At 35.5% G+C, this 18,647-nt stretch overlaps 1 protein-coding gene across 1 annotated transcript in view; it reads right to left on the minus strand.

Moving 5' to 3' along the window:
• LOC149801126 (tyrosine-protein phosphatase 10D-like) overlaps window positions 1–18,647 on the minus strand; it is a 155,528-nt gene that overhangs the window by 60,927 nt on the left and 75,954 nt on the right. The window contains exons 13-18 of the mRNA XM_089955151.1: window positions 16,332–16,527; window positions 12,544–12,816; window positions 9,392–9,676; window positions 4,487–4,750; window positions 3,423–3,695; window positions 69–199 (exon numbers count right to left, since the gene is read on the minus strand). Of these exons, the coding sequence (XP_089811277.1) occupies window positions 69–199; window positions 3,423–3,695; window positions 4,487–4,750; window positions 9,392–9,676; window positions 12,544–12,816; window positions 16,332–16,527 (1,422 nt within the window). The remainder of the gene's footprint in view (window positions 1–68; window positions 200–3,422; window positions 3,696–4,486; window positions 4,751–9,391; window positions 9,677–12,543; window positions 12,817–16,331; window positions 16,528–18,647) is intronic.

Here is an 18,647-nt window from a genome sequence, read left to right on the forward strand (position 1 = left end):
GCATAATCACAGAGAATATAGAAGCATATTCATGCAGTAATTAGTAATGAATCAAATAAATCACTGACCTCTTTTACACCAATGTACGATATCAAGTAGACTGTCAAGATACCATTGAGAAACTGAGGGGGATTCCAATTCAACTGCACAGTGTTGGGGGCTGTTTCCACAGCTACCAGATTTTCAACTGCACTTGGTGCTTTTAAAGAAAGAAAGGATATATATATTAAATGGAGTGAATTATCAATCTTCCTTTTCGCTCAAGAACTTTACCCGACAGACACTGATAACCTTATGAACAAAGAATTTCATCTGCCAGGCTGTCAACTGCTTGATGCGGTAGGAACAAGTTGACCTGTTATGCAAGAGAACTATGTTCAAATCCCACTATAAACTTAATTTTTTTAATTCAGTTTTCTCTCAAGTATGTACTTTCTTGCAATGCATTAGGAAAAAGAATTTTGACACAAATCATATTTTCTGTGTGAAACAAGACACAGAACATGATTGGTAAACATCTAATATTATTTTTTAAGAAATTTGCTACTTTCAAACTCTTAAAACACTTTATCTTGCCAATATACCATAGCTTAAAATAAAATGGAAATTTGTTTCTTCCAAAAGTATAACATACATTTCATCTCGTGGGTGAGAAATACAAGTATTTTCACTTGTGGCATCCCCACTCTTAAAAATATTATTTTTTAAAATCCACTCACTGATATATATCCATTATTCACTAAACAAAGGAAAACAAGCCATGTATGTTGGTGTGAAGCTGCCTAAGGACAGTAATGTTTGCATGCATACTATTTATATTTATTCAGAATAAATGTGCACAATTTATTAATACTCAATTTTGATCAATAATGAGTGATGATGATGACAAACCAAGTGATTTATACAAGTCACAGTTACTTTTGTCTTTCGATATGAAGATGATGTACTTCTCTGTATATATGCTTGTATCCAGTTTAATGTCTGTACAAGCACCAGGGTTCAGAAAAATCATATGTGTGCAAAATCACTAAATGACAAGAAATCTGTCATAGTAACCTACTTTTTATGAATGCACATAGTAAATATCATTAGAGTACAGGCCAAAAAGCTCACCCATAGAAAGCACACATAAATAATTAAGTGTGAAAGGTAGCTCATGGTGACCTGCTTTTTCTATGGTCGAGTAGTATTCTTGGAAGATGCAAACATATATCTTTTTTCATGACTGTACAACCAACAGTGTGCCAGAAACTGACTTATGTCAAGTACATATGTGCATTGTAGCATTAGAATTGGTTAAATTACCTACTAATGCTATAATACTGTGGTACACCATAGGACATATGAAAAGTTGGTCTGAGTGACCTACTTTTTTTGGCTGGTATAGTACTACTTTACACACACAATGCATCTGCCAACCATGATGCCTGGGGTTTAACATAAGCATTCCTGCACTTGGTGCAGATAAGCTTAAAATTCCAAGTTGAGATATTTCATTAATAGTTCAAACATTACTGAATCTTATTTTCAACACCTATCTTTCATTATGGGGATCTTTTCTTTGCAAATGTAGCTAGTTAATCATCTGTAAAAACCTCCCAACTATACTCTGATAGCAGTTCTGACTTGGCTGTATACTATGTAATGGAGCTGATTTAGCAGTACACTGTAATGACACATGATTTAGCAGTACACTGTAATGACATGTATGATTTAGCAGTACACTGTAATGACACATCTGATTTAGTGGTACACTGTAATGACACGTATGATTTAGCAGTACTCTGTAATGACACATCTGATTTAGTGGTACACTGTAATGACACGTATGATTTAGCAGTACTCTGTAATGACACATGATTTAGCAGTACACTGTAATGACACGTATGATTTAGCAGTACTCTGTAATGAAACATGATTTAGCAGTACACTGTAATGACACGTATGATTTAGCAGTACACTGTAATGACACATCTGATTTAGTGGTACACTGTAATGACACGTATGATTTAGCAGTACTCTGTAATGACACATCTGATTTAGCAGTACACTGTAATAACATGTCTGATTTAGCAGTACACTGAAATGACACATCTGATTTATCAGTACACTGAAATGACACATATGATTTAGCAGTACACTGTAATGACACATCTGATTTAGCAGTACACTGTAATAACACATCTGATTTAGCAGTACACTGAAATGACACATCTGATTTAGTGGTACACTGTAATGACACATCTGATTTAGCAGTACACTGTGTGATCTAACATGGCAGTACACTGTGACAGCAGAGCTAGGGTTTCACAGATTGTAGCTGGATGTATGTTACACATGAATTAATATGATATGGATATAATGATATAGATATTTTTGGCAAAAAGTTGCTATGGCTTTTAATACTTCTACATGGATATCTGCAGGATGCAGTGCATATGCCACCTCATGTTATAATATCAAGTTGCCACAATGTCACATATATTCAAGACTGCACTGAAAACAACATGCAAATTTGTTATTTCTAGAATTAATTTTTATTTCATGATGCCTTTCTTTTATGGACAGGTACCAGCAAATACATGGCCTGGCCGGGTTTTAAGATTAAACTTTTATCTTGCAAGGTGGTTCCCCACCCCATGGGGCAGCAATACAATTAAAAAATCTGTTTAAAAAACCATCTTATTGGTTGACAGAAATGATTTTTAGAGAAAGGAGTTGGGAAGGAAACCAGCCAAATTTCTCTACATTTTCATCCTGAGTTCTCTTGGATTCAAGGCAAATGAAATTGAAAACTGTGAAAAGTCCATTGTATCGAAACCTCAAAATCATGAAAAGATAATCTTATCTGGAAAACAATACTGCTAATACACTGACCTTGTGATTAAGGTAATGACGTAGGTATAGTATACATAAAACAGGGAAAAACACAGGCTTAGGAGATCTGCCATCACATAATGTATCAACATGTAAGGATCAAGACCGAATGTCATGCTTATGATATTTTAAAAAAAACAGGATAAGTTCTGGTCTTATATTCTTGAAAATTTGTAGCAAGCCACAAGTCCAAAAACATTATCTTTCCACAACTTTCATCAGGATAAAGTTATATTCACAAAACTCTCTGGACATTTGTATCTTGCTTTTCTCTACAAGAAAACCAAATTTCAAATGTACGGGTATATAACAAGTACCAAATTTAATCTGGCAGTTTTGAAATTGAGACCCAAGCTCAATCAGTTTGGAGATGACAGGGCCTTATTTGGTCTTGTACAATATGACAATATGGGGGCCAGGTATGCTGGTATATTATTCAATAGCAGATCTGGGTTTATGTTGATCACAGTCGAGCGCATGATGTAAACCTGGAAAATGGGGGTAAAGCATAATACACCCCCACACCCCCAGTCTAAACTGCTTACCATCTTCCTGGGTCTTGATATCAACCGTCAGTGTGTTGTATGTTTGTTCTGCTATACTTGACACATTACATGTGTACAACTGATGGGGCTGTAAGTTATCTATACTGACTGTCTGTGTGTCAAAAGATGCTGGGATGGTTATGTTCCGCAAAACATCCATGCTGGCGGTGAAGCAAACAATCCTATATGCATCTAGGTTTCCGGCTGGTCTTGATATCATCAGAGTAATATTAGTCTTTTCTGAAGAAATTTTAACCAAGGGCAAGTTTGGTACTGTAAAAAATACAAACAGTCAATGAAAAAACCCCAATGAAATAAATGCTAAATTATATGGCATGAGCTGGATCATCAAACCATAATCAATCTATTTTTAAACATCAGGATAACCCGGCTGCTGCATAAATGGGTTTCATTTAATGTGACCTTCCCATTATGGTGACAACATCTGTGAAAGATGATTATTAAGACCTAATGTATCGTCTACTGCATATCATGGTACAACATAATCTTTACAGTTAATTTTTTCAGTTAAAATGGATCTGATAACAAAAATCTCCCACAACAAAGAATTGGAATATCGCAGAAAATTGTGTCTCCCTGACCTATTCACATTAACATGATTATCATTAGGAAACAACAACTTCTTCCTCTGAATCCCTCCCAACCTTAAAGACAGAACACAACTTACCATCGACGTATTAATATTGATGAAAGGAAGTAACTCTTACAGATTACCCCCCCATTGCCCCCATTCAGTGGCTACCTGTAACCTAGATGTTTACCAGTTTAAACGTGTGCAAAAATCTAACAAAGGATGCTTGTGTTTGAGGGGAAGTGTGGAAGGGATTGAGAGATTGATAGTAATGTGATCAGGTCAGCATTCTCAGAAAACAATTTACTTTTCCTTTCTATAATACATTACCCAATCACATTAATTAATCATATTATCTAAGAATTTATTTTCTAATTAACTTCATGAATGCTGGTATATTTATTTCAATAAATATCCTCCTTGCCTCTGCTAACTACATATATATAGGAATAGTCTTGATTGTATAGCTTACATGTTGTGACACTTATGAATCTTGGTCGACTGCTTTCATTTCCACTGACAGTTTTTACCTCCACTGTGTAGAGAGTTCCACTTGAAAGGGAGGTAAATGTAACCTGTCTGTTATCATCAGATTTATTCTTCAAAATTATGGTTGTTTCATTTTGCAAGGTGAACAAGAAATAATCAAAAATGTCATCTTCCTGGACTGTGTAGCCAATTATAATGGAGCTATTAGTTACTGCCACTCTGGAAAGCACTGTGGTGATGATTGGTTCTGAAATAAAATTATTTTAACATATGAGTAGTGACAAGAATTTCACCAAATCAGACACGTAGATATCTGGCTTGATGGATTGTCTTCTTTTGTGTTACTTGCCACAGAAAGTTATGAGGAAAGTATATCATACATACTTTAAGACATAAAATACTGAACTAACTCCCTCACTATATTTAACTTTTTTTAAAAAGAATTTTTCGAAAGAATCCACTATGTTATATGAGCAAACGATCTGTATGGTTTACCAATGTTGTCCATTATGCAAATTTCCTGGAGACAGCAACTGTATATATTTATAGGTTGAGTCCAACTACCATTTATACTTGCTGATAAGTTGAGTCAAACTGCACACAAACAAATACCTGATCTATACCTGCAGATCAGGGTCTGTGTTGTCTGTTCTACTGATTACTTTTAACAAATTGCACAGACCCATATTTGCCAGCAAATTATGTGACAGCAGATTTGGGTACGTGCGATTTGCAGATGGACTTGACTTATAAGCAAGTATATATGGTATGTAATGCATTATGCAATGATAGTATATGATAGTATACATGGTACGTAATGCAGTATGCAATGATAGTGTATGATAGTATACATGGTATGTAATGCAGTATACAATGATAGTGTATGATAGTATACATGGTACGTAATGCAGTATGCAATGATAGTGTATGATAGTATACATGGTACGTAATGCAGTATGCAATGATAGTGTATGATAGTATACATGGTACGTAATGCAGTATGCAATGATAGTGTATGATAGTATACATGGTATGTAATGCAGTATGCAATGATAGTGTATGATAGTATACATGGTATGTAATGCAGTATGCAATGATAGTGTATGATAGCATGCATGGTATGTAATGCAGTATGCAATGATAGTGTATGATAGCATGCATGGTATTAATGCAGTATGCAATGATAGTGTATGATAGTATGCATGGCATGTAATGCAGTATGCAATGATAGTGTATGATAGTATGCATGGCATGTAATGCAGTATGCAATGATAGTGTATGATAGTATGCATGGCATGTAATGCAGTATGCAATGATAGTGTATGATAGTATACATGGTATTAATGCAGTATGCAATGACAGTGTATGATAGTATACATGGTACGTAATGCAGTATGCAATGATAGTGTATGATAGTATACATGGTACGTAATGCAGTATGCAATGATAGTGTATGGTAGTATACATGGTATTAATGCAGTATGCAATGATAGTGTATGATAGTATACATGGTATTAATGCAGTATGCAATGATAGTGTATGATAGTATACATGGTACGTAATGCAGTATGCAATGATAGTGTATGATAGTATACATGGTATTAATGCAGTATGCAATGACAGTGTATGATAGTATACATGTTACGTAATGCAGTATGCAATGATAGTGTATGATAGTATACATGGTATTAATGCAGTATGCAATGATAGTGTATGATAATATACATGGTACGTAATGCAGTATGCAATGACAGTGCATGATAGTATACATGGTACGTAATGCAGCATGCAATGACAGTGCATGATAGTATACATGGTACGTAATGCAGTATGCAATGATAGTGTATGATAGTATACATGGTACATAATGCAGCATGCAATGATAGTGTATGATAGTATACATGGTATTAATGCATTATGCAATGATAGTGCATGATAGTATACATGGTACGTAATGCAGTATGCAATGATAGTGTATGATAGTATACATGGTACGTAATGCAGTATGCAATGACAGTGTATGATAGTATACATGGTATTAATGCAGTATGCAATGATAGTGCATGATAGTATACATGGTATGTAATGCAGTATGCAATGATAGTGTATGATAGTATACATGGTATTAAAGCAGTATGCAATGATAGTGTATGATAGCATACATGGTACGTAATGCAGTATGCAATGACAGTGCATGATAGTATACATGGTACGTAATGCAGTATGCAATGACAGTGCATGATAGTATACATGGTACGTAATGCAGTATGCAATGATAGTGTATGATAGTATACATGGTATTAATGCAGTATGCAATGATAGTGTATGATAGTATACATGGTATTAATGCAGTATGCAATGATAGTGTATGATAGTATACATGGTACATAATGCTGTATGAAATGATAGTGTATGATAGTATACATGGTATTAATGCAGTATGCAATGATAGTGTATGATAGTATACATGGTACGTAATGCAGTATGCAATGACAGTGCATGATAGTATACATGGTACATAATGCAGTATGCAATGACAGTGCATGATAGTATACATGGTACGTAATGCAGTATGCAATGATAGTGTATGATAGTATACATGGTACATAATGCAGAATGCAATGATAGTGTATGATAGTATACATGGTATTAATGCATTATGCAATGATAGTGCATGATAGTATACATGGTACATAATGCAGTATACAATGATAGTGTATGATAGTATACATGGTATTAATGCATTATGCAATGATAGTGCATGATAGTATACATGGTACGTAATGCAGTATGCAATGATAGTGTATGATAGTATACATAGTATTAATGCAGTATGCAATGATAGTGTATGATAGTATACATGGTACATAATGCAGTATGCAATGATAGTGTATGATAGTATACATGGTATTAATGCATTATGCAATGATAGTGCATGATAGTATACATGGTACGTAATGCATTATGCAATGATAGTGTATGATAGTATACATGGTACGTAATGCAGTATGCAATGATAGTGTATGATAGTATACATGGTACGTAATGCAGTATGCAATGATAGTGCATGATAGCATACATGGTACGTAATGCAGTATGCAATGATAGTGCATGATAGTATACATGGTACGTAATGCAGTATGCAATGATAGTGCATGATAGTATACAAGGTACGTAATGCAGTATGCAATGATAGTGCATGATAGTACACATGGTACGTAATGCAGTATGCAATGATAGTGTATGATAGTATACATGGTACGTAATGCAGTATGCAATGATAGTGTATGATAGTATACATGGTACGTAATGCAGTATGCAATGATAGTGTATGACAGTATACATGGTATTAATGCAGTATGCAATGACAGTGTATGATAGTATACATGGTACATAATGCAGTATGCAATGATAGTGTATGATAGTATACATGGTACATAATGCAGTATGCAATGATAGTGTATGATAGTATACATGGTATGTAATGCAGTATGCAATGATAGTGTATGATAGTATACATGGTACGTAATGCAGTATGCAATGATAGTGTATGATAGTATACAGATGTCATGATGTGATAAAGAATGAGGACAAGTTTATAATAACAGATACGACACAAAAAGGGTTTGACATGCTATACAGTTTTTGAATGACATCAAACAATAAAGTATTTGCCCCCCAAAAAGCGATTTTCATTCCAGCAAAAGTAAATTGTATTTGTTTGATTACTTAAAGGATCTTAAGAACAATGCATATTAAGTAAGACCTCCAATTCATTTTTGGGGCAAAATTCAGGGTGGTACAGCTGCAAACCAGATGAGTAGGACACCAATTTGAAACTAATCAATGAAGATTTATTAATGTAAATGATTGCATCTTTTCTTTTGAAATTTTTTTCTTCACAAATTTGGTTACTGAGCAAATTAACATATGAAAATTCTAAACACGTTATAAAACTCGTTTACATTTGTAACATACTTATTGCATATCACATATATATTGCACATATATATTGCATATATATATATATATATATATATATATATATATATATATATATATATATATATATATATATTGTATATCACATATATGTTGCATATCACATATACATTGCATATCACATGTATATTGCATATTATATCACATATTTATTGTCAAATACTGGAAATAAGTTTATGTCCTAACCTGAACTGGTGAAAATTTGTTAAATATTATTATTATTATTATTATTGTTGATGTTGTTGTTGTTAAGTCCTTCAACTGCCTTACTAAAGCCATAGTGATTAAGGAATAGGATAAATCTATATCCCAAAGTTGGACCGCTCTTGTGGCCTAGTGGTTAGAGTGTCTGCTTCGGATGTGGGATGTTGCAGGTTTGAACCCAGGCTATGTCATACCAAAGACTTATAAAAATGGTACTAACAGCTGCCTTACTAGGCACTTAGCATTAAGATGTTAATGTAAGGACTGGTTGGCCTGATGTCAGTATAATGTGACTGGGTGGGACATCATGCTACATGTCTGCAGCATGATGCCCCAGTGCTAGACATCACTAAAAACTGCCACACTGCAGACACTGTAGTGATATGACTTAAAAATTGTTAAAGCTACATTAAAAGTCCAAATCACATACATACACATGTCCCAAAATCACTAGTATTTGTTAAGATCAAAGATTCTAAACAAAAACTTTGTCTTGCCTATGAACCAGACTAACAGTGTATTTGAATTTCAACGAACATGCAAATAGAATCTGATTGCTACAACCAGTACAGCTATCATCCAAGTCTTTGGAATCTACTACAGTAAGCAAAAGAAATTACATATCATATGAGAACATCACTGCATTAGTAATTTTGACAAAAAAACATTTAATTTTACTTACTGGTGTTGGCTTCCAATACAACTGCATCAGAATATTTTTCAGAAACAATGCTCTGTATTGAAAAGGCATATTTCTGCCCTGGGACAAGCTTTTCAATTGTAATACCAATATGAGTCAAGTTCAGTCTGGGTATACTAAAGTTCCGTATTTCTCTTTGTGTGTCAATATATCTCACAAGCCATTTTTCAACATAGGTGGCACTACTCATGTACTGCCATTGTAAGATGATGCTACTGATGGTTGTGTTGCTCAAAAGAACGTGAGCTCCATTCGGTGGCAATGGCTCTGCAAGGATATTGAAAAGAAAATGAAAATGACACAGAGCTCAAGACAAGAATTTACAGTCTTTCAAGTATTTTACTCATTTTTTAGGGTTAATTCCTTTATTCTGGAATACTTTGGTAGAAAATAAGTTTGTTTCTTACACGCTATTTCAGCCTGGGTAAACAATTCAGGAATCTTAAAAACAGTACAGGATAATAATTTTATACATTGCCAGCACTAGCAACAGTAGAGTGGATACTTGTTATTAACAAATCCTATTTCTGAAATCCACTATACTATACTATAAACAAGAGATCCAAGTGGAACTGGCAATGTTCACCTGAACAGTGGACCATTTCATTAAGCTTGCTTATTTTGAATAAACATACTATGTAAGTCATCTCCCATACATTATATCTTCTTCATTTCACCAATTTTAATACATCTGCATAACAATTCTTTCTATAGATAAAGGCATAATTAATATATACAGTCTTTTGCTTATAAATGAAGACATCCATGATCTTGAAGATAATAAACCCATGAGATCAATAACATGGCTTTAAGAGTCTTTGTTGTTGTATTGGGTTTAATGCCATTTCTCAGTGCATGACAGGCTATACATGGTGGCCAGTATAACTGGTGGAGGAAGTACCCATGAAAACAATGGTAAGAACCACCAACCCACAGGAAGCTACAAGCAAGCTTTTTCACATACCTGCATTGGCTGAACCCAAGACTCAAACCCATGTGGACAGAGTTTGGATGGTAGTGATTGGTAAAGGCAAGCACCTTACTCCAGGCTTCAGAAGTAGTAATACTCACTAGAGGCTTATATTCAAGTTGTGTCAAAATCAGATCAGAAATCTTGCTTTCCAAGGTAAAACCAGCTCAGCCCATCAGATGCAAGATCATCTCATAACTAGATTTGGATCTTACTCGTTACTGAACTCATATGAGATATTAATGATATCATCATATATTTAAAGCTTGATTAAGATCTGACCAGAACTACAGTCAACAGAATAGAAACAAGCTCAGCCAATCAGCTGAATGTATCTATCTTGCTCATTATCAAACTTACTTGAGAACCTAATAATATAAGCACATATTCCATGCTGATCAAACTCAGGGGACAAATATCGAGCCTAAAGTGGCAAGAAGTTTGCCAGTTACTAGCAAGATCACCTCATTAATATTCATGAATATCACTCATTACTGACCAATTTAGATTTTCATGTTATAAATCTATATTCCAGGTTTGACTGAAATCAACATATCAGCCATAGGGACTCCAGCATAGTAAGAAGTAAATGTTGACAGACAAGCAAGGAAAGACACTATTGGGGCCGTACTTTAAGCTCTTTTTACTTCAGGTGTGGTCACATCTCTGAGTCTATGAGGATTTATTTATTTATTTATCTCGTCATCATGTTAAATACAAATTGCATAACCAGGTGCCCCTTCTCTAAAGGTGTGCTAACAAGAGATCTCTGTATTGATCATAGTTCCATAAAATAAACGTACAGTTATACCATAGTCATATCTCAGAGTCTATGAGATTTTAGTGTTGAATAGAAAAGACAGTACACCCAGGTCCACCGTCTATAATGAAATGCATTCTTTTCAAAACTTGTTATTCCATTGTTGAAAAGCAAATATACATTGTTAATTTTAAGCATGCTCTACTCCCCGAAAAGAATTTTCAAATATTAAAGATAAAAACATTGCTTCCTTACAGCTGCTGAGTGTTGAACCCATTTCTGATATTCTTCAGTGAAAACAATATTTTCAAACTGACTGCTGTGGTGGACATGTTTTATGTCAGATTGACAGCATTTTCATTCAGGACCAAGTGGACATCATTACCATATTTACTTGCTTATAAGTTGAGTCCAGCTGCAAACAACAAAGATCCTGATCTGCTGATGCATAATGCAATGGCAGATCAGGGTCTATGTCATTTTGTTCTACTGATTAGTCCTAACAAAATGAACAGACCCCGATCTGCCAGTTTTTTATGCAATGGCCAATCTAGGTCTGTGCTGTGTGCAGTCGAACCAGTCTTATAAGCATGTATATATGGCATAAGTCTTCTGATGTATAGTTTTGGTGAAAACCACATCAATGTGACCATCCAAACAGTCTGTAGAATTCTTAATATTTAGCAAGGTTGGATTTAACAAGGTTGGATAGTAACATTCACCACAAAGACGAGCTGGAGATGTTGAAAATTACTATTTACACCATATTACCAGTGTGAATTGCCAAATAAATTAGCCAAAGTTTATCACCATACATTTTCATTAATTTCGTTATCTTTACATCAAAAAGGGGAGGATATGCTTTATTATTTTGTACCAAGATCACATGTTTAAAAAAAATGTGTAGGGACTGATCCACTTAGCTTCAACAAAAGATATCAATATGGAACAGACTAAGGGGTAACCAGTATATCTGACCAATCAGATAGCATGAGTGCTTGAATTAACTAAACAAATATGTTTAGGGAAGGAACTAAATGATCCAATAAGCAATTTTACCTTGACTGACAGAAGAGTGCAGTAACCTCTGAAAATTCTGTTAAGAACCCAATCAATTTAACAAATCGGTTCAATTATGACTCGATTACATATTTTTCTTTCTCTTCAAGCTCGATTAATATTTTTAAAATTTTACAGCGCTTTTCCCAGTTGTGAACAAACCTATTCTTTCTCCTGACCTTTCCAGATTTCCCATAGCATGACCAAAGGATGAATACAAGTGTAAAGTTTCATGGAATTTCTCAAAGTGCAAACAAATAGGCAGACAATGGACAACTGACCATCTCTTAAACTCTAATGGTCTAAGACTTGCAGAGCTTTAAATAAAAAGAGCAGATACTTTACCTGTGTACAGGTAGATGACTTGTGGAAGACTCGTGACCATTTCATTCACTGCATACACATGAAACTCAAATCTCTCTCCAGGAAACAAGTTCTGTATCCTTATTTGGGACTCCAATGTAGAGTTCTCTATAAATGGAGCATTGGGGTCTTGTAGAGTGCCACGATATCGGACCAAGTAGTGGTCCTGGTGGCTCTCCGAGGGAATATCCCAGTCCAAGGTAACCGTGTACTTTTCTGCTACTGAAACGGACAAATTCACCACTGATTTGGGCACTGAAATGATAAAAATGCCCTTGGATCAATTTAATTTTGAAAAATCAATCATTCAAACAAGTGACTTAGATCACAGAGACCTATATTTGGCATAGTTGACTTACTTTCCTCAAGATACATCTGAGAGTAATTTTCATGAATGCTGATAAAATAGTGTCCAATAATTACTGCAGATGTATGATACAAAAATCCTGAAAGTACATGTTGTTACATCTCAATATTTCGGCCTTAATTTTACCTATTTTTATGGAAATTTGTGTGTTGTTACACCTAAATATATTGGCCCATATTTCACTTAATTTATGGAAATCAGAATGTTGTTGCATCTCAGGAGAAGAGTAACTCAACCATATCAAATGATCACTATAATCCAATTTTCATACTTAAATGACTTCTCAGCTATTTGTTAATTAATACTCAGCATCTTGGATCATGAAAATTAACATGTAAATGCATCCTAATGTGTGCAACACAAACATAATAAAACTAGGTCGCTATAACCTAATTTTTATGCATCAATGCTTTTGCATTTTAACCATTAGTTATCCCATTAATATCTCCTGCCCTGTTTTATCAGCACTTCTGTTAATAAGTACTATATGTGGATACATTGCAAGCTGAGTACCCCAACTATAAAGTTTCTGGTAGGTCACTGTGAACTAATGAATGAACAAATGAACTCACAAACATGCACATGAATGAATAATGAACATGCAAACTCATACCCTTTTCAACTTCATTTAGGTTCAGGGATATAGCATTGGCTTAATATACCAACTCTAAAAAGGTGAGAACATTTTATATATTTAAAACAGTGTGGCTGATGTCTAATGTGGTGAGAACATCTTGGGCTTCTTACATTTTAAAAAACTTGTGTTTCTTATGGTAGAAGTCAATAAACTTGACAAGAATGTGTTCCACTGTCAGTGGACACTTGTAAAATATGCACAAGTCAGGAATGCATGTCCTATATGCAACTATGTCTGTCCTTTTATTATCTTTAATACCAATATGACAAGACAGGCAACTGTATACAACACTTTCCTGAATGAACAAGCAAATCATGCTTCTGTAATATTCTGGTATATAAATGGGTTCTCAAAATTTAAGGTTTACCAGCTATCCAGCAACAACAGGATCTTAAATAATATTTCATGACTAAAACAATTTAAGAACTGACCACAAATTCTCTGAGTCTGGCAATCACATAGAAATTTGGGAGGGTCGGAAAAAATAAATTAACCAGCAGCCCAGGAAAGGAAGACAAATGTGCAAATAATTATTATTATAAACCGCACATACACTTTCCTAGACAACAATGGAACAATAGTTGCTCAAAGGGACTGATGCCTTACTGAACCAAAAATATTTTCCAGGAATTCAAGACCCTTTCTTCCTTTCAACTGCTGAATGTTGAAACCATCTCTGATATTCTTCAGCAATAACAAGATTTTCAAATTAGCTGCTGTGGCTGACATACTGGATGTTAGACTGGCACCATTTCATTTTGAACCAATACGTCAACATATGAAACCCATTTGCAGACACAATTTGTGTCCCGTTGACCAAGTAGGACTTGAACCACAGTAAGGCTGTATCATGAATGCCAAATACATGCTGGAGATGGTGAAGTAATATATCATGGTCTATTGTGTCAAATGCAGCAGACAAATCAAGGAGGGTGAGGACTGTAATCTTTCCGCTATCCAACGCAGAGAGAATGTCAATAACTACTTTTAGAAGAGTAGTTTCAGTACTTTGGCAAGGGCGATATGCAGATTGTACATTGCTAAAAAGACGTCTGAATTCAGATGAGATACAAGCTGGGATAGAACAACCTTTTCTAAGATATTTTTATACGAATGGGAGATTAGAAACTGGGCGGTAATTCTTTAAATCATTATGGTCTAGTGTTGGTTTCTTCAGCAGAGGCTTTACAATGGCAGTTTTGAAAAATGATGGGAATTCCCCGGATGAGAGAGAGGTATTAATAACATCAGTTAGTGAAGGCAATACTGGATCTAAACACTCAAGCAGCAGTGATGTTGGAATTGGATCAAGTTCACATGACTTTGGTGCACTTTTCATCATGATTGTACATACGAAATCCATAGAGACAGGTTCAAATGCTGCTAATGGTTGCCGCTCAAATTCTGTATCCCAACTGTATGGTGACAACCAGTCAACTGAAATTGTGGTGTCAAGCTTATCTCTAATGGTTTGTACTTTGTCACGGAAGAAATTTGCAAACATGTCCGGAAGGTCGACTGGAGAGAAGGTAGATGGAAGTGGTGTAGATTTGTTCCTTGACATTAGATTGTTAGTAATCTCAAAGAGCTCTTTGCAGCTGGAACTTTCCATGATCTTAGTAGTGTAGTGGGCTGATTTCGCTGCATGGACTATATTTGCAACATTCTTCTTAGCGGCTTCATAGATTTGCTTATGAACAGTGAGTCTGTTGGAAAGCCAAAGCCTCTCAGCTTTACGGCTGTCTCTTTTAGCAGTGCGAAGCTGGTCCCAAATACTGCTATACCATGAAGAACACTTCTGAATTGATACTCTGCACTTGGTAGCTGGGGCTTGTTCGTCAAGCAATGAACGCAGACAGCTATCGAGTTGTTCTGCGGTAGGAGGTAAGCAAGTTGTTAGGTTTGCTTGGATGTCATGCATTAGTTTGGTTCTATTTATCATACGGAAGTTTCTCTTAGAAGCAGATAAAGGTGGAGGGTTAGGGACTGATCCGTCAAGATGGCATATAATGCAGAGGTGATCTGACGCAAGGTCATGGGATACCAGGGAGGACCGTAGAATGTTATCATCAGGTCTTTGAAGAATCCAGTCTAAAATGTGACCATGTTTATGGGTGGGTTGGTTAACTGACTGTTTGAGGTTGAAAACATTAATGGAATCTGTGAGTTTTGATGTGTTTGGGTTTCTGGGACAGTCAATGTGAAAGGTGAAATCTCCAAGAATAATCAGGTTGCCACCTATTGAATTTCCATCCTCCAGGAGATTCGGCAACTGCTCCAAAAAGAGAGATTCAGCCAGCTTGTTTTTTCTACTAGGAGGAGGGCAGTATAGGCAGAAAAAAATGGACTGACCTTTGCTCCAGTGTGAGTGTGGTTTGGACTAGTTCAAACGATGTGTGGTCAAAATTGAATGTTGTGGTGTGGTTAAGGTGTTTGATCATGGAGTTCTTTGTGATGACAGCAATCCCACCTCCGCAAGAGTTATGGGGGAACGACTTGATGGAGTAACCAGTGTGTGTTTGATCTGCACACTTGGGCTCATTGCCTGATGTTTTTAGCCATAATTCTATTTAAAACCTTGATCTCTCCATCATCTTAACTGAATCTCTATCCTGGATAGGTTAAATATTTAAGTTTTTTATGCATAACTACAGGATGTCATTTTTTTGTCCAGATGCAAGCATTATTGAAGCAATACAAAGTGATCCTAAAATTAACAGTAACCACATTTTGTTGACCAGTAGACAGACAGTAATATTAACTTACTTGTGGTGCCCTTTGTTGTACGTTCTTCACTAACGGAGTTTCCCATGGAGACATTCTGGACAGCAATAACTGTGACCTTGTATGTTCCCCCTGGATACAGGGAAGAAACTGTTGTGTTATATGTCAGCTGACTTGGGATGAATTTTACATGTGGCAGCTTCGTCACCCATCCCATGGGTAGAGACTGATATGATACCTGTAAAAGGATACAAACAACTGAACATAACAGTTCTACATTTTAAAAAATTATCTTATCTAATTTTAAATGTTTTCCCATTCATTTTGTTGAATTTGTGATAATGAACTTTTCCTGATGGATCAATGGGATCATAAATGTTCCATATACTTTTGTGGAATGTCTGATGATCTCTTTCATAAAGCTCTCCTGTACTGTATACAACAGCATCCAGTAGACTGTTGTATGGTGAGATGCCTTATTATGAAGTACATGCTGCATGTAATTTTACTGTATTATAATGAAGGGTAATATTATACTGTTGTTGTTGTTGTGGGGTTCAACACCATTTTTCAGCACAAGATAGGCTATACATGGCAGCCAGTATTAATGGTGGAGGAAGAACCCGGGAAAACCCCGGAAAGAACCACCGACCCACAAGAAGCTACTGGCAAGCTTTCTCACATACCAACATTGGCCGAATCCAAGAATTGAACCCGCGCAGACAGAGGTGAGATGGCAATGATCCGTAACAGAAAGCGCTTTAGAAAACTTGGCCACTCGGGGCCCCTGGGTAATATTATATAGTGTCATAACACATAAACAACTGTAATAAAATAAATACCAATGACTCTGACCTTGAAGCTATGACAACAAATGTGGAATGCAACAGATCTTCTGGTGACAATATATGATTTGCAAGTTTCATTCATTTATCTCAAATGCTTGATAAAATTACTGAGCTGAAAATGCTACTGAAAACTGAAAAATTAGCCTATGATCTTGACTTCGACCCCTACTGTAAAATATACTCAGTTTCATCCATCAATCCCAAATGGCTCTAACAGAGATATTTTAAAGGAAAGTATGAAAGAAGATTTATAATGCTGACCCATGATTCTTACGTTGAACTAGGACCCAAATGTAGAATGCACACTCCTGCTAATGACGATGTTCATGGTTCTTAAGGCCATAGATAGCACTTTTCAAGCAGTTTTCAATGTCCTTTGAAAATTACTAAGGTCAGTTGTTTTCATATAGAAACTTAACTTTCTCCATGTTTTCTCTGCTTATCACAGCATAAATAGGTACAACAGTAGATGGAACATAACTAATACTAAGCTAAATGTTCTTCAAGTTTAATTTGCTTTCAGACTAAACAAATCGGTTTTTGTGCACCATACATGAAACGGTAATGCCACTGTGTGTGTGTGTGTGTATGTGATATCGATTTTTAACATAGCTTTTAAAACAAATCAGTCATATCACTATGATGTCTGCAGTTTATAGTGATGTCTAGCACTGGGGCATCATGTCACAGACATTTAACATGATGTCCCACCCAATCACATTATCCTGACACCAGACTGACCAGTCCTAACACTAACCTCTTAATGCTGAGTGACTAGTGAAGCGTCTGTTAGTACCATTTTTTTTATAAGTCATTGGCATGACTTGGCTGGGGTTCAAACCTGCAACCTCCTGCAGTTGCTCTAATGTCTAGGCCACTGGCCACTACTGTGAAGAAATGCTATACTATTTGGTTGCTAAAGGTATCATGTGTCATCTGAGTCACACAGTTTTATCCCATTTTTTTAAATTTATTCTTTAATTTCTAAAATTACAAAATTAGCAAAAGTTCTTGATTTAATAAGTGATATATTTTATTCTGCTTTACTGTTGTATTGTATGAAGCTATGCTTAAGACTTTTTGGGCACAATTCAGGGTGATTTTCAAATAAATTCAAAAATAATACACAACTTCATAATAAAACCAAACTGCTTTAAAGTTAAAGAGGAATATGAAGTTTAATGTTGTTTTTTGGGGTTTAATGCCATTTCTCAACACAAGATACGCTATACGTGCCATCCAGTATAACTGGTGGAGGAAGAACCCAGGAAAACCCTAGTAAAAACCTGACATATGGGAGGCTACTGACAGCTTTTTCACATACCAACATTGGTTGAGTCTGAGACTTGAATCCACGCAGACACAGGTGAGATGGCAGTAATTGGTAAAGGTGAGCACTTTTGACCACTCAGCCACCCAGGGTCCCAAATAGAAAGTTTGAGGAAATAATTAAAATAGTGAGCCTTGAACTTTTATCTTGAAGATAGGATGCAACTCACCTTAAGGATTA

The sequence above is a fragment of the Sinohyriopsis cumingii genome, chromosome 4 (assembly GCF_028554795.1).
Source record: "Sinohyriopsis cumingii isolate HCF-2022 chromosome 4, ASM2855479v2, whole genome shotgun sequence".
Classification (NCBI taxonomy): Eukaryota; Metazoa; Mollusca; class Bivalvia; order Unionida; family Unionidae; genus Sinohyriopsis; species Sinohyriopsis cumingii.